Below are 18,208 nucleotides of genomic sequence, written 5' to 3' on the forward strand. Positions count from 1 at the left end.
TAGGGCCAGTCAAGGACAGTGGTGGGAAGTTGTGTGTGGAGGCTGAGGAGATAAGCGAGATACTAAATGAATACTTTTCGTCAGTATTCACTCAAGAAAAAGATAATATTGTGGAGGAGAATGCTGAGACCCAGGCTATTAGAATAGATGGCATTGAGGTGCGTAGGGAAGAAGTGTTGGCAATTCTGGACAAGGTGAAAATAGATAAGTCCCCGGGGCCAGATGGGATTTATCCTAGGATTCTCTGGGAAGCCAGGGAAGAGATTGCTGAGCCTTTGGCTTTGATTTTTAGGTCATCATTGGCTACAGGAATAGTGCCAGAGGACTGGAGGATAGCAAATGTGGTCCCTTTGTTCAAGAAGGGGAGTAGAGATAACCCCGGTAACTATAGGCCGGTGAGCCTAACGTCTGTGGTGGGTAAGGTCTTGGAGAGGATTATAAAAGATACGATTTATAATCATCTAGATAGGAATAATATGATTAGGGATAGTCAGCATGGTTTTGTGAAGGGTAGGTCATGCCTCACAAACCTTATCGAGTTCTTTGAGAAGGTGACTGAACAGGTAGACGAGGGTAGAGCAGTTGATGTGGTGTATATGGATTTCAGTAAAGCGTTTGATAAGGTTCCCCACGGTCGGCTATTGCAAAAAATACGGAGGCTGGGGATTGAGGGTGATTTAGAGATGTGGATCAGAAATTGGCTAGTTGAAAGAAGACAGAGAGTGGTAGTTGATGGGAAATGTTCAGAATGGAGTTCAGTTACGAGTGGTGGACCACAAGGATCTGTTCTGGGGCCGTTGCTGTTTGTCATTTTTATAAATGACCTAGAGGAGGGCGCAGAAGGATGGGTGAGTCAATTTGCAGACGACACTAAAGTCGGTGGAGTTGTAGACAGTGCGGAAGGATGTTGCAGGTTACAGAGGGACATAGATAAGCTGCAGAGCTGGGCTGAGAGGTGGCAAATTGAGTTTAATGTGGAGAAGTGTGAGGTGATTCACTTTGGAAAGAATAACAGGAATGCAGAATATTTGGCTAATGGTAAAATTCTTGGTAGTGTGGATGAGCAGAGGGATCTCGGTGTCCATGTACATAGATCCCTGAAAGTTGCCACCCAGGTTGATAGGGTTGTGAAGAAGGCCTATGGTGTGTTGGCCTTTATTGGTAGAGGGATTGAGTTCCGGAGCCATGAGGTCATGTTGCAGTTGTACAAAACTCTAGTACGGCCGCTTTTGGAGTATTGCGTACAGTTCTGGTCGCCTCATTATAGGAAGGACGTGGAAGCTTTGGAACGGGTGCAGAGGAGATTTACCAGGATGTTGCCTGGTATGGAGGGAAAATCTTATGAGGAAAGGCTGATGGACTTGAGGTTGTTTTCGTTAGAGAGAAGAAGGTTAAGAGGTGACTTTTAGAGGCATACAAAATGATCAGAGGGTTAGATAGGGTGGACAGCGAGAGCCTTCTCCCGCGGATGGGGGTGGCTAGCACGAGGGGACATAGCCTTAAATTGAGGGGTAATAGATATAGGACAGAGGTCAGAGGTGGGTTTTTTACGCAAAGAGTGGTGAGGCCGTGGAATGCCCTACCTGCAACAGTAGTGAACTCGCCAACATTGAGGGCATTTAAAAGTTTATTGGATAAGCATATGGATGATAAGGGCATAGTGTAGGTTAGATGGCCTTTAGTTTTTTTTTTCCATGTCGGTGCAACATCGAGGGCCGAAGGGCCTGTACTGCGCTGTATCGTTCTATGTTCTATGTTCTAGTCATCTTATTCTTAAATTGTGCTATCTGGTTCTATTCTCTCCCATAAGAGGAAACATTCTCCCAGTGTTCACCCTGCCAAGTCCCCTCAGGACCTTATATATTTTAATATGAGAAGTAGTATGCTTAATATTCTGGATGATTTTTAAAATAGAGTACCCGATTCTTCTTTTCCCAATTAAGGGGAAATTTAGTGTGGCCAATTCACCCACCCTGCACATCTTCTTGGGTTGTGGTGGAAGAATTTGTAAACTCCACATGGACAGTGACCCGGGGTCGGGATCAAACCTGGGTCACAGCGCCGTGCGGCAGCAGTGCTAACCACTGTGCCACCGTGCTGCCCTAATATTCTGGATATTGAGATTAAATATGCTGGAGGGCTTGCTTCATATGAACCTAATTTGTGAATACTACTCCGTTAAATCGATGTGAGGCATATTTTAGCTATTGCAGCAACAATCTCACTTTTCCACTTTGAAACAGCTACAACATCTGATTTTACCAAATCTGTATCATGCAGTCATAAAATATTACAACAAAGCAGGCATTTTTTTTTTGACGCTAAAATAGAGTAATAAATATTAACCTACCATCTTCTATATCAAAATCTGTAAACGCAAGTTCTGAACCACTATTTGTAATGAGCAGTTCTCCATTCACAGTAAATATCATTGATTTATCATCCATATCAATCATACAGCCAACCACATCACCAGACTGCCAGGTGCGACCAAGGTAAGTTGCACCTTGGTTCCAACACTGAGCCTAGAAAAGACAAGTAGATTTCATTTCATTTTTGGCATATTACATATGGCATGAATATTACTAAGAATCCTCAACGCCCAACACAAAAATTGCAGTGAATGTATATTGAATTCTGTCAGGAATGGGTACAAATCATATCCCATAACCTAATGTAAGTTTGTAACTGGTTGGCAAGCTCTCCTGCTGCTTTCTCCATGGCAATGCCTCGACAAATCAGAGGTGACTTGCCAACCAATCACCCTTTAGTATAAATTGTTTTGATTGTCTGAAATTTGGCATTCTTGCATTTGCTCTGATGAGTGCAAAATAAAAAGCTTCAGCAACAATTCTCTTTTCTGTTAGCAATATTTTAGATGAGTAACAGTATAATTTGAGATGATTAAACGTGCGAAATACCTTTCAAGCATGCTTTACAAAATAAATGAAGCCTTTCGCTTCAAGCATTTTCGTATTTCACAATTGAACACAAACTGAGATTTTGAGTGTGCAATCAGCATAATTATGCGCACCAGCAAATCACTAACCTTGTAGCCATTAAACACAAAAGCATTCCTGTCAGCACCGAGTTCTATGTCAGGTCTGCAAGCAGGCCTTGCCCAGCCAACGCGCATTTCTCCTGCTGTCACTGCCTCAAACTCAAAGTACCACTTTCCCGTCTTGACTGCATAGGTCTCCTCCACCCGGAAGAAGCGGATCTTGTCGATGCCAATTTTTTCCACAGTTTCACCAGCTTGAAATACAAGAATACCAAATTACCTCATTTAAAATAGTTGACATATAACAATATTTTGAATGAAGAAACATTTCAAAAAAACACTCCCCCCTCATCGAGATAGATGAATTATATCGAATCACTCTCCAGTAACATGACAAGTTTCCATGTCTGGGGCCCATGTTCCTGTCTGATCATTTTGATTTAAAGTGGAATCAGATTTTGCTGGATCCTCATTATTTCAAGAATCGCCTTACATTCTGGTCGCAGGTTGAGGATGAGGTTGGGTGAGTTGAGGAGCTTTCAGTTCTCACCACAACACACATTAAAGGGAGAGTTTCTGGACAACCACGTTCACCTTTTGAAGGCTGACTAGAGCTCTTGCCAGCGAGGACAGGCTTGGGTTTTCAAGACCCCTAAAGGCTCAAAGACAGATGTCAAAAAGGTACCAGAAAATGGCAATCTTTTTTTTTAAAAGGAAATTTGTTACTTTTATTGCCTGCAATAAGGTGAGAATTTTGTATTATGCAGTGAGTTATTTTCAAGTCAATAGTTGGATTTTTCTGGCCATTCATGTTGGGGGGAACGTCTAGTGGGGGGTGCAGAAAATCCCGTCCAATGTCTTGTGATTTTGTTTTGATTTGTATGGTTCAGTTCGGAAGGTTACAAAATGGTTGCCATGGAATGAGGGCAGCGATGAACTTCGGTGGTGGAGGCAAAAATATTTCCTGTGATAAGTGGACGAAATTTCTTCATGCAGTAGTTGGCATTTTCCACAACAATATCTGGCAGACGCACAGCTTTGTGAGGCAGTGATGGTCAGTGAAGTTTAATGACCCCTTGGTCTATAGACCCTGGTTGGTGGGTATTTGTGGGCAAGACAATTTCTGTGTTAGATCTTTCACTCTATCCTCTCTCATGTCCTTCTCCTTCCTTCTCCTATTGTGGCACAGAGGCTGAGAGTATGCTAATCGGTATTTTAGAACAGAGGGCAAGTCTCAAGCTCCCTTGCATCTTTGTAACCCAGCCTGTATCACTTCCTTCATTGACACCCAGTTCTAAGGTAAGTAAAGCATCCATTTTTGGGGTGAAAATCAGAGACTGAAAACTGATGCAAGGACAGCGAGCCCGATCGAACAGCCTCGCTCCACCTGACTCGGGATGTGATGAGGCCGTTAAATCTTTGCGAGATGCTCATCGCGGGATTTGCGACACTCAGGACACCTCGCAAGACCTCATTAAGGGCGGGATCCAGATTTAGGTATTTAAGTAAGCAGTTAGGCTCACTAAGCAAGAAAAGTTCAAACTTGTTTAAGTTACAGCACCATTTCTGTTGCCTTTTATTCTGAAACTTACAGAAAATGACTTATTATGTTGACATTGCAATGAAAAAATTTATCAATTTAAGAGCTGACATTGCAGTACATCAGCAGTGACAGAGAGAATCACCATCAATGATTTATCTGCTTTGAGTGTAAAAATTTAAACCAGCACTGCACGATAAATTACCCTCCATGCGAAGCATTTGAGCCAGATATGTAGCATTTTGGATTTTATATTCTGTAAAAAATTGGGAATTAGGATTTTGTGGGAAGGAAGTCACCCTGATTTAATTTACAATGACTACTTTCCTCTCATTTCCTTAACCCAGACTTTAAAGAAAATATAAATTCTAAATGTACCAGTTTCTCTTGCAGCTCAGAACTGCAAGAGCTGCAGTTTTGTCACTGTTTCCATAGTTAAAACCATCATGGACTTCCGGTGGCAGCTCTGAAGGAGTAGGTCGCACATTTGGTGGTTCCCGCTCGAGTTGGACCTTTCGACCTTTTTGTCAGATCTGATTCTGAAAATTGATGTAGGATGCAATTGTGATGAGGAATCCTACATCAGTGCATGGAGAGGCGGACCAGGAGTGCTCGCAAAAGGAAGAAATAGGCGAACAGAGAAGGCTTGGGCTGCAGCGGGAGAAAGCATGGTGGACCACTGGAGTTCTGGCTCGATGGCCCAGCGGTCGACGGAGCAGCTGATGCAGTTTATACAGGAGGGCTTCGCCAAGCAGAAACAGGAAGGCTTGGACCCGATGAAGGAATCGATTGCGTGGCTGGTACTCAGACTGGATGCTCAAGATCGGGTGATCCAGAAAGTGGAGAAGACACTGACTGTGCAGGAAGAACACCAAGCTGCAGTGGAGTTGGAGGTGGGGATGTTGAGAGACCAACAGAAAAGGCTCCAGGAGAAGGTGGAGGACCTAGAGAACAGGTCCCGCTGGCAGAACTTGAGAATCGTGGGTCTCCCGGAGGGATCCGAAGGAACGGACGCAGGGGCATACATAGCGGGTATGTTCGAGATGTTACTGGGGGATGGGATGTTCACCCAACCCTTGGAGGTGGCTAGGACGCACAGAGTGCTCATGAAGAAGCCGTGTGTGGGGGACCCCCCGAGGGCAATGGTGGTGAGATTCCACAGGTACCTGGACTAGAAGTGTATCTTACAGTGGGCCAGGCAGACACGGAGTTGTAAATGGGAGAACAGTATTATGCATATATACCAGGATCTGAGCGCGGAAGTGGCCAGGACAAGTGCAGGGTTCAACCAAATAAAGTTGACCCTTTTCAAGAAGAAGGTCAAGTTTGGGCTGCTATATCCGGCCTGTGTTTGGGTCACTCATGAAAAGAAACATTTCTAATTCGAGTCGCCCGAGGAAGCGATGGACTTCGTTAGAAGGAAAGGGCTGGTAGCGGACTGAGGTGTTTGAATTGAAATTTGCTGCAGCGTCCATGTTTTAAAAATTGTTCTGTTTGGACGTTATCTGTAGTGCTTTCTGTATTGATTTGGGGCCTGCAGATAAGATGTAAGAGTTAACGTTTGCATTTGCACTGATGGGGGATGAGGGTGTAAATTTTTAGATGTAGGATCTTCTTTTTGATTTTCTTTGTGTTTTTATGGGGCAATTGGGTTGGGCTTGCTTTCATTTGCATATGTGTGGCTGAGCAGGGGGAGGGAACAATAGGTGGGAAAATGTCTGGCGCCATGGGCGGGAGCCACCAAGCTAGCTGGGCAGGCTATCTCACGGAAGCACAGTGGGGGTGAGCAGATGTTATGCTTTTTGAAGGGGGTGGTTTGCATAGTGCTGTTACTGGGGGGGGGGGGGGGGAAGGAAATGTTCTGCTGACGAGGGAGGGACTTTCGCTGTGGGACAACAGGGAGGTCGGGGACATAGGCTGCCTGGGGGAGGGCCTGCGGATGCGTGGGACGCAAGCTGGGGACAGGCCGGCCCAAGAAATGTAATGGCTGATCAGCAGGTGGGGGGGGTGGGGGGGGGGGGGGGGAGAGAAGCGCCCCAACCCGGCCGATCACATGGAATGTTAGAGGGCTAAATGGGCCAGTTAAGAGGGCACGCGTGTTCGCGCATTTGAGGGGACTGAAGGCGGACGTGGCAACGCTGCAGAAGATACACCTTAGAGTAACTGACCAGGTCAGACTAAGGAAGGGATGGGTCAGATAGGTTTTCCACTAGAGGCTGGACTCTAAGACTAGAGGGGTCGCAATCCTTATTAATAAGCGAGTGTCATTCTAAGCGGGAAGAATAGTTGCGGATTGGGGTGCCGATGGTACATCATGGCCAGCGGGAAGCTGGAAGGACTGCCGGTGGTCCTTGTGAATGTGTACGCGCCAAACTGGGATGATGTGGAGTTTATAAGGAGGATGTTGGGGAAGATCCCGGACCTGGATTCGCATAGGTCATGGGGGTGGGGGGGGGGACTTCAACACAGTCAGTGACCCAGGGCTAGACCAGTCAAGCTCAAGGAGAGACAGGGTGCCAGTAATGGCAAAGGAGCTAAAGGGGTTTATGGAGCAGATTGGGGGGTGGACCCATGGAGATTTGAGCGGCCGAGAGTGAAGGAGTTTTCCTTCTACTCGCACGTGCGTAAAGCGTACTCGCGGATTTACTTTTTTTTATCTTGAACAGGGCTTTACTGACGGGGGTAGTGGACACTGAGTATTCAGAGATCATGATCTCGGATGATGCCCCGCACTGGGTTGACCTACAGGTACATAGAACATAGAACAGTACAGCACAGAACAGGCCCTTCGGCCCTCAATGTTGTGCCGAGCCATGATCACCCTACTCAAACCCACGTATCCACCCTATACCCGTAACACAACAACCCCCCCCCCCCCAACCTTACTTTTTTATTAGGACACTACGGGCAATTTAGCATGGCCAATCCACCTAACCCGCACATCTTTGGACTGTGGGAGGAAACCGGAGCACCCGGAGGAAACCCACGCACACAGGGGGAGGACGTGCAGACTCCACACAGACAGTGACCCAGCCGGGAATCGAACCTGGGACCCTGGAGCTGTGAAGCATTTATGCTAACCACCATGCTACCCTGCTGCCCAAAGGTGAGCAAGAAAGGTGGCCAACGCCCACATTGGAGGTTGGATGATCGATTTTTAGCGGATGAGGAGGTGTTTGGGTGGCTGAGGAAATGTATCCAGAACTATTTGGTAGTTAACGACACAGGGGAAGTCTCGGTGGCAATGGTCTGGGAGGCGCTGAAGGTGGTGGTTAGAAGGGAGCTGATCTCGATAAGGGCCCACAGGGAGAAGGTAGACCGAGCAGATATGGACCGACTGATAAGGGAAATACTACAGGTCGACAGGAGTTATGCGGAGGCCCCAGAGGCAGGGCTTCTAAGGGAACTACGGAAGTTACAGGCGGAGTTTAGCTTGTTAACTACAGTGAAGGCAGTGAAGCAGCTGAGGAAGGAGAGGGGGGTGATGTATGAATATGGGAAGAAGGCCAGCAGAATGCTTGCGCAGCAGCTCAGAAAGAGGCAGGCAGCCAGGGAGATTGGGAAAATAAAGGACAGGGATGGGAACCTGGTCGGAGATTCAGCAGGGGTTAATAAGACGTTTAAGGAGTTTTACAGCAGGCTGTATGAGTCGGAACCCCCAGCTGGGTCGGAGGGGATGAGGCAATTCTTCAGGGGGCTGAGGTTCCCGAAGGTGGATGAAGGGTTGGTAGAAGGGCTGGGGGCCCCGATCGGGTTGGAAGAAATAGCAGAAGGGCTGAAGGCCATGCAGGCGGGTAAAGCCCCGGAACCAGACGGGTACCCAGTGGAGTTTTATAAAAAGTTCTCTGGGATACTGGGGTCACTGCTGATGAAGACATTTAATGAGACAATGGAGAGAGGGGAGCTTCCCCCGGCAATGTCACAGGCCACTATCTCATTGATTCTGAAGCGGGATAAGGACCCGGAGCTATGCAAGTCCTACAGACCAATCTCCCTACTAAATCTAGATGCCAAATTGTTGGCTGAGATCGCGTCCTCAAGGAATGAAGACTGTGTTCCGGACGTGATTGGGGAGGACAAGACTGGATTTGTTAAGGATAGGCAGTTGGCGGCCAACGTAAGAATGTTGCTGAATGTGATTATGATGCCCCCAGAGGGTCGGGATGTGGAGGTAGTGGTCGCAATGGATGCAGAGAAGGCTTTTGATCAGGTGGAATGGGATTATCTGTGGGAGGTACTGGGGCGGTTTGGATTTGGACGGGGCTTCATCAACTGCGTCAGACTGCTGTATCAGGCGCCAGGGTAAGTGTTCGGACGAACAAGTTGACATCGGGCTATTTTAGGCTGCACCGGGGGACGAGGCAGGGATGCCCCCTCTCCCCATTGCTGTTCGCGCTGGCCATAGAGCCGCTGGCAATTGCGTTGAGAGCTTCAAGGGGCTGGAAACGGTTGGGTCAGGGGGGTGGGGGGTGGGGGGGGGGGGGTTTGGAACACAGTCTCGCTATATGCAGATGACCTGCTCTTATATGTGTCGGACCCACGGGAAGGGATGGAAGAAATTATGAGGATTCTGGGGGAATTTGGACAGTTTTCAGGTTATAAATTGAACATGCGGAAAAGTGAGATGTTCATGATCGAGGCAAGGGGGCAGGAGAGGCGATTGGGGGAGCTGCCGTTTGGAGTGGGATGGGGGAAGCTTTTGGTACTTCGGTATCCAGGTGGCGCGGGAATGGGAACGGCTACACAAGTTAAATCTGGCCCGACTGGTAGACCAAATGTAGGAAGATTTCTGAAGATGGGACGTGCTCCCGTTGTCACTGGCTGGGAGGGTACAGACAGTGAAAATGAAGGTCCTCCCGAAATTCCTGTTTGTGTTTCAATGTCTCCCCATCTTTATTCCACGGTCCTTCTTCAAATGGGTCAATAAGGTGATCACTGGCTTTGTATGGGCAGGTAAGACCCCGCAAGTCAAAAAGGGGATGCTGGAGCAGAGCCGGGGGGAGGGCGGACTGGCGCTGCCGAACTTTAGTCATTATTACTGGGCAGCGAATATAGCCATGATTAGGAAGTGCGTGGTGAGGGGTAGGGGTCGGTGTGGGAGTGGGTAGAGGTGGCATCATGCAAGGGCACTAGTTTGGGGACATTGGTAATGGCACTTCTGCCGTTCCCGCCAGCACGGTACTCCACCAACCCCGTGGTGGTAGCGGCCCTGAGAATCTGGGAGCAATGCAGGAAACATGTGGGAGCGGAGGGAGCATCGGTCTGGTCTCCAATCTGTAATAATCACCGGTTTGCCCCGGGAAGGCTGGATGGAGGGTTCCGGAGATGGCAGAGAGCAGGGATTGAGAGGATGGGAGATATGTTTATAGAGGGGAGCTTTCCCAGGGGAGTTGGGGGAGGAATTTGAATTGACGGGAGGGAACGAGTTTAGGTACCTGCAGGCACGGGACTTCCTACGCAGGAAGATCTCAACGTTCCCACTCCTACCACCAAAGGGGGATACAGGACAGGGTAGTTTCCAGAATGTGGAAGGGAGAAGGGAGGGTTTCGGACATTTATAAGGAACTCATGGGGTCAGAGGAAACGCAGATCGAGGAGCTGAAACACAAATGGGAAGAGGAGTTAGGAGGACAGATAGAGGACTGTCTCTGCGTGGACGCATTGAGCAGAGTCAACACGTCCGCATCATGTGCCAGGCTCAGCCTGATACAGTTCAAGGTTGTTCACCGGGCTCACATGACAGTGGCGCGGATGAGCAGGTTCTTTGGAGTAAAGTGTGCGGGAGGACCGGTGAACCATGTCCATATGTTCTGGACATGCCCAAAGCTCAGGGGATTCTGGCAGGGGTTTACGGAGGTCATGTCCACGGGGTTAAAAACAAGGGTGGCACCGAGTCCAGAGGTGGCGATTTTCGGAGTGTCGAAAGACCTGGGAATCCAGGAGTAGAAAGAGGCAGACATTCTGGCCTTTGCCTCTCTGGTAGCCCGGAGACGGATATTATTAGCTTGGAGGGACTCAAAGCCCCCAAGGTCGGAGGCCTGGCGAACTGACATGACTAGCTTCCTCTGTCTGGAGAAAATCAAGTTCGACCTGAGAGGGTCAATGTTAGGTTTCGTCCGGAGGTGGCAGCCGTTCATCGACTTCGTTGGGGAAAATTAACCGTCAGCAGGAAAGGGAGGGGGGGAGGTTTAGTTTAGTTTAGAGTAGGGGGTTAATAAAGGTGGGACCTGTGAGGGAGGAAGACTGCTTTTGCACTATGTTTATATTTGTACGAACATTGTTCATTCTGTCGTTGTTATAAAACCAAAAATACCTCAATAAAATGTTTATTAAAAAAAAACCATCACACACCATAAATCAAAATTTGTAATTGCCTAAGATTGTGATGTAGAAGTCAATCTGGTGTATGAGGCAGTCTAAATTTTGTGGCGTGAATCCGAATTCTCCGGCGCCGAAGTCCCGCCCGTTCTATGCAGGTCCAACCGGCGTAAATTGGTGTTGGTCCCTTACCGGTGGGACCTGGCGGCGCGGGTGGGCTCCGGGGTCCTCGGGGGGGGGGGGGGGGGGCCATGATCGGGGCCCACCGATCCGCGGGCGGGCCGGTGCCTTGGGGGCACTCTATTCCTACGCATCGGCCGTGTAAGCCTCCGCGATGGCCGGTGTGAAGGTGAACCCCCCCCCGCCCTTACACATGCGCGGGAATGACGTCAGCAGACGCTGATGCTCTTGCGCAGACCCTCGCCAGCTGGAGGACTCCCTTCGGCTCCGGCTGGCTCGGCGCCAAAGGCCTTCAACGCCAGCCAGCGGGGCGCAAACCACTCCGGCACCAACCTAGCCCCTGAAGGTGTGGAGGATTCGATTCCCGCCACTCCACTGTGCCGTTTCTGCTCGCCCTGCCGATTCCCAGAGAATCCCCCCCCTGTTTTTGCATATATGTAGCCGATAGGTCAACGCCCCCTTTTTATCCACAAGATACTAGGTGCGATTTAACAGGAAAGAAACAGAGTCGCATCATGGGCGCATTTAGCAGGGCATTTCTCAGCACCTGCAACACCGTCAATGACCCTGCTTTCAAACGGGACTCTGTGTTTTGGGTCTCAATGAGGAATGTTCTGTCGAGGCCGCCCTTACCTTAATTTCCTGCAGTAAAATGCTGTCCCGATCTCCCCTATCACCTCCACCGCAGCCTCCACATGCCCCCCATCCCAACTTACCTGTTAGGGGGTCCTCAAGTTCCCCCCCCCTCACCCCACTTCAAAAGGATAGGACACCCCCGGGCATAATCCCTGGCACTGCCAGCCTGGCACTGTTAGCTGGGCACCCTGGCACCACCACCCTGGCACTACCAGGCTGGCTGGGGCACTGTCAGGGTGCTAGGATGCTAGTGCCAAGATGCCCAGTTGGCACTGCCAGGGATTGGGCCCGGGGGGAAGGGTGTCCTGTCCTTTTGAAGCGGGGTGAGGGTAGTGGGACTCGAGGACCCCCTAACAGGCAAGTTGGGTGGGGGGTCTGGAGGCTGCAGTGTGAGAGATCAGAGTCCCATTTGAAAGCAGGGTCATTCACGGTGCTGCAGGTGCTGAAAAACTCCCTGCTAAATGCACCCAAGATGCAACTCTGTTTCTTTCCCGTTAAATCGCGCCCAGCATCTTGTGGTTGACCTATACACTGAATAAATGACAAAAAAAAAACAGGATTTTTGGAACCAAAAAATTTAGACTGCCTCATACATCAGGTCGACTTATACATCACAATCTCTGGTAATTATAAATTTTGATTTGTGGTGTGTGATGGTTTTAAATATGGAAACCGTGACAAAAACAGAGTTATGAGCTGCAAGAGAAACTGATACATTTAGAATTTATGTTCTCTTTAAAGTCTGGGTTAATGAAATGAGAGGAAAGTAGTCATTGTAAATTAAATCAGGGTCCTTCCCACAAAATCCTAATTCCCAATTTTCTTACAGAATATAAAATCCAAAATGCTACATATCTGGCTCAAATGCTTGGCATGGAGGGTAATTTATCGTGCAGTGCTGGTTTAAATTTTGATACTCGAAGCAGATAAATCATTGATGGTGATTCTCTCTGTCACTGCTGTGTACTGCAAAGTCAGCTCTTAAATTGATAAATTTTATCATTGCAATGTCAACATAATAAGTCATTTTATACAAGTTTCAGAATAAAAGGCAACAGAAATGGTGCTGTAATTTAAACAAGTGTACTTTTCATCAAGGAAACAGGTTTCCCAAAAGCAACTTCCCAATGCACACCTCCCTATGACTCACACCAAAACAACGGGCAGATTAATTGCTTGTTTTCTAACAATAAATCTTATTCTGTCCTGTCCTGCGCAATTTCCCAGTTGGCAGGCAAGAGAACTGTGTGTAAGCATCGACCAAATAAACCTCCTGTACAAATTGCAGTCACCATATACAGCAAAGTAACCCAAGGGAAGAGCTGGCCGCAATTTCAGCCACACATTAAGCAAATGAAGAATCGTAGAAAAAAAGCCATGACAATCAATGTTTATTCAACAAAGTCAACCATTATCAGATAATCCAATAAAGTCAATTATTATCAATCCTAAAAGCTCCTTACTACAGGAATGTCTTATATAATTTTGTAGTAACTCTGACTGCTGTTTCTGTAGTGGCTATAATACTTTATCAATTTCCCGTCTTGTATCATGGTGTTCTTAAATGAATGCACTGATCTGTAGTTACTATACCCACCGGTTTCCTGGTCGGATGGTTCAATATTGTAACCATAGCCAATTAAAGTGCGAATTGCTTCACGTAAACTGTCTCTGTTTGACTTTTTGGTTCGCTCATCAAGGAGGCTGTAAGGCACTAATCGAGGGTTCCTTTTGTTCTTTATATCCTGCAGGAAGTGATAGGCAATATTAACACGTAGACTTTGGATAGATATCTGCATTTATTTGCGTTCTAATTTTTCAAGCTAATCCACAAATTCCAGTTGAAAATGCAAACACAAAAGAATGTTTTGGCACATGCCCAATGGTTGAAGTTCAACTTTACTGAAACAAATACACTCGAGCCTCCTTATTAAAAGCTCTCAAGACCAGTAATTGCTATAAACTAATGTATTTTACAGCACAGCAGCAGGTGAGTAAGCTCTGAAGAAGAGTCATACAGACTTGAAACATTCTGTTTCCCTCTCCACAGATACTTCCAGACTTACTGAGGTTTTCCAGCATTTTTTGTTTTTAGGCCAGAAAGCCCAGCTTGTCCGTATGGGTTCACGAAAAGAACAATCATTAGCTTGCCTGCCTGTCCATCTTGCACATACCCTTTCAATATTTTTCTTTCAAATATCTACATCTATATCTGGGCAGCACGGTAGCATAGTGGTTAGGACAATTGTTCACAGCTCCAGGGTCCCAGGTTCGATTCCCGGCTTGGGACACTGTCTGTGCGGAGTTATCCTCGTGCATGGATGGGTTTCCTCCGGGTGCTCCGGTTTCTTCCCACAGTCCAAAAATGTGCAGGTTAGGTGGATTGGCCCTGCTAAATTGCCCTTAGTGTCCAAAACTGCCCTTAGTGTTGGGTGGGGTTACTGGGTTATGGGGATAGGGTGGAGGTGTGGTCTTGGGTAGGGTGCTCTTTCCAAGAGCCAGTGGGCCGAATGGCTTCCTACTGCACTGTAAATTCTATGAAATACACTTTTCCATTTTAAAAATAAACTTGGAGAACCCAATTCTTTTATTTCCCAATTGAGGGGCAATAGACCCCCAAATTGCAGTGGTGAGGTTGGGAATGGCATTAAGAAGAAATTAGAAATGCATGTAACGAGGGAATATCGGTGATCATGGGTGATTTTAATCTTCACATAGATTGGGCAAATCAAGTTAGCCACAATGCCGTAGGGGAGGAATTCCTGGAGTGCATACGGGATGTTTTTCTTGACCAATATATGGAGGAACCAACTAGAGAGCAGGCCATCTTAGAGTGGGGACTGTGTAATGAAAAGGGAATCATTGCTAATCTGGCTGTACGAGACCCCTTGGGGATGGGCGATCATAATATGATAGAATTTCTTATCAAGATGGAGACTAAAGTAGTTGATTCAGAGACTAGGGTGCTGAATCTTAATAAAGGGAACTATGAGGATATGAGGCGTGAGTTGGCCTTGATAGATTGGGGAGAGTTAATTAAAGGGATGACAGTGGATAGACAATGGCAAATATTCAAGGAACGCATGGAGGAACTACAGCAACTGTTCATTCCTGGCTGGCACAAAAGCAAAGGGGGTAAGTGGGCCAATCCATGGCTTACAAAGGAAATTAGAAATAGTATCCGATACGAGGAAGAAACATACAGATTGGCCAAGAAAAATAATAGGTCTGAGGATTTGGGAGCAAAGAAGGACGATGGGATTGATTAAGAAGGGGAAAGTACAGTACAAAAGGAAGATTGCAGGGAACATAAAGACTGACACAAAAAGTTTTCACAGATATGTGAAGAGAAAGAGATATGTGAACAGATCGGTAACGAGAAATGTAGGTGCCCTACAGATAGAAACAGGGGTATGCATAATAAGGGACAAAGAAATGGCTGAGCAATTGAATACATACTGTGGTTCTGTCTTCACAAATGAGGACACAAATCAGATCGCAGAAATGTTGGAGAATGAAAGGTTTGGTGAGAGGGAAGAACTGAGGGAGATCAATATTAGTAGAGAAATGTTGCTGGAAAAACTGGTGGGATTGAAGGTGGATAAATCTCCAGGGCCCGAGAATCTGCATCCCAGGACGCTTAAGGAGATGGCTCTGGAAATAGTGGATGCATTGGTGGTCATCTTCCGGTATTCTATAGACTCTGGAACTGTCCCTGCAGATTGGAGGGTAGATCACGTCACTCCGATATTCAAAAAGGGAGGTAGAGAGAAAGCAGGGAATTATAGACCAGTAAGCCTACCATCGGTAGTGGGGAAAATGCTTGAATCCATTATCAAGGACTTTATAGCAGAACATTTAGAAAGCAGTGGCAGGATCAGTCATAGTCAGCATTGATTTATGAATGGAAAATCATGCTTGACAAATCTGTTGGAATTATTTGAGGTGGTGACCAGTACAGTCGACAAGGGGGAACCAGTCAATGTGGTACACTTGGATTTTCAGAAGGTGTTTGACAAAGTCCCACATAAGTGGTTATTGTGCAAAATTAAAGCACATGAGATTGGGGGGAATGAATTGAGGTGAACTATGAGAAGGTGCAGTTTGAACCAACCATGCAATCAAGCCAGTCAAAAAGCAGTTTTGTTCAGAAGTCTTGGATTTCCACAACAGAGTGCAAGCGGGTTTGAGATGGTGTGTGGTATACCTTTATTAAAGCTACAGCAAGTTACCTTGGGTAATAATACTAGATTATTATAGTTAAAAATCTGAAAGGAAGTGTTGCCTTGAAGATTTTTACTTGTGGATCCCACCAAGTATGGAGTCTTTTGGGAGGGGAATGTGTTGTTTGTAAGACTATCATCATAGAATTTATAGAGCTGAAGGAGGCCATTCGGCCCGACGAGTCTGCACCGGCCCTTGGAAAGAGCCCGCTACCCCAGCCGATACCTCCACCCTACCCCCGTAACCCAGTAACCCCACTTAACCTTTTTTTGGACACTAAAGGCAATTTAGCATGGCCAATCCACCTAACCCGCACATCTTTGGACTGTGGGAGGAAACAGGAGTACCCGGAGGAAACCCACGCACACATGGGGAGAACGTGCAGACTCTGCAAAGACAGTGACCCAAGCCGGGAATCGAGCCTGGGACCCTGGAGCTGTGAAGCAACTGTGCTAACCACTATGCTACTGTGCTGCCCCATGGCTAGTTTTAACTATGTAACTGTAATCTTGTGTGTTTAAGTTTTCTTTTCTGTTGGTAAATAAACCCTTTAATTTTAACTTTTTACATCCAAAAAACGTTACTGAACTACTTGCTACTGAGATCAATACATTTTCTTGTTTTCAGAATACAAAAAAAAGCCCATAACACATGTTTCCCACGAGGATTTGGTTTGCTCAGCAATTAACATCTGCTGTGGTCACAACCTGGGCCTTCATTGTATTCCACTAAAATGCACAATGATGTGCTACACATAATGCATGGCACACGAGAATATTTTTAATGATGTTGAAATATTGTTGAGAATTTAAGATCAAGCAGAGGATGTTGCATGTATGTTACGAGTTTCACACCTCACACCCTTCCTTTGTTTCATTTGGTCTTAGTTTCTGTGCCATGCGATTCCTTGCAAATGCTGGACACATCTCAACAAGTTAGCAATCCTATTGCAATGAGATTATTTTATTGTGTGCCTGGCAAAGTATTTTTACAGCAGGACTTGATGTTCTTCAGTTATCACTTCAGTTATTATGAATCATAAGTACCTGTTGGATGCCATAGGTCCATCCTTGTCTGATTCTGTCTTTAGCCCAGACATTGTGTGCATTTTCTGCCAGTTTGTCAACTAGAACTTCTTGGGCAGTGAGTAGTTTGACATCTGAAAGGTCCAGCGGAGCGGGCTTATAGCCGTTTGACATCATGTAACTAAAATCCAACAAAAGTCAGCATAGGTAAAATTACAAGTAAATTTGAACAAACCACAACAAAATATTTTAAACAGTAGGACAAAACAAGAAACATTTAATCAATGCCTCCAATAGGTGCAAGCCTATTAAAATAGATAAGATGCTTTGTGCAAAATGCAGGTAGATTCAGGATTGAAATCATGATTAACTTCTCCTTTGGCTGGGCAGCACGGTGGCCTAGTGGTTAGCACAACCGCCTCACGGCGCTGAGGTCCCAGGTTCGATCCCGGCTCTGGGTCACTGTCCGTGTGGAGTTTGCACATTCTCCCCGTGTCTGCGTGGGTTTCGCCCCCACAACCCAAAAACGTGCAAGCTAGGTGGATTGGCCACGCTAAATTGCCCCTTAATTGGAAAAATGATTGGGTACTCTAAATTTATAAAAGAAAAAAAAAAACTTCTCCTTTGGCTAGTGTAGAACATCAAGGAAAAGTAGTTTCTATTCAAAATAATGTCAGTTACGGATGCATTATTTTTCAGTTTGTGTTCTATGTTGTTGTGGCTATGTGCGGAAGCGATAGAGAGAGAGATAGGGCCTGAACACAACTATTTATGATGCAACATATCTATGTACAGATTTCTAGATATTAAAGATATTAAGGGATATGGAGACAGTGCAGGGAAATGATGGTGAGGCAGATCAGCCATGCTCTAGTTGAATGGCGGAGCAGGCTCGAGGGGCTGAATGGCATCCTCCTGCTCCGATATTCCTATGTTCTTTTTAACTTCCCATCCACCACTTTCCTGTAACCTGTTGAATTTGTTTCTCCATTTTTGTTGCTGTACGATTGTCAGGTTTCCACATTTGTAACCTGATTACTGAGTCTAGATCTGAATTTCTAGATGTAAATCACACGGAAAAATCTACCTTTGAGAAAAAAAATTGTTTAGCGAATAAAATAGAACTACGAAGAAATCCAGTTGGTCCAATCAATGGTACTAAATACATTATTTTCAAAAAGTTAACAAAACAATTACTGAATAAATAAAAAAATGGAGGCCAAGAGCTGCAATATATAATATAAAAGAGCCATCTGATAGTTCTACAAACAGATAGCCTCAGCA

The 18,208-nt window shown here is 46.3% G+C and overlaps 1 protein-coding gene across 1 annotated transcript in view; it reads right to left on the reverse strand.

Annotated features, from left to right (window-relative positions):
• Nucleotides 1–18,208, reverse strand: part of ryr3 (ryanodine receptor 3) — a 500,545-nt gene that overhangs the window by 299,832 nt on the left and 182,505 nt on the right. The window contains 4 exon segments of the mRNA XM_038785757.1: nt 2,351–2,525; nt 3,050–3,255; nt 13,273–13,420; nt 16,946–17,105. Of these exon segments, the coding sequence (XP_038641685.1) occupies nt 2,351–2,525; nt 3,050–3,255; nt 13,273–13,420; nt 16,946–17,105 (689 nt within the window).

Source organism: Scyliorhinus canicula, chromosome 2 (genome assembly GCF_902713615.1).
Source record: "Scyliorhinus canicula chromosome 2, sScyCan1.1, whole genome shotgun sequence".
Lineage (NCBI taxonomy): Eukaryota > Metazoa > Chordata > Chondrichthyes > Carcharhiniformes > Scyliorhinidae > Scyliorhinus > Scyliorhinus canicula.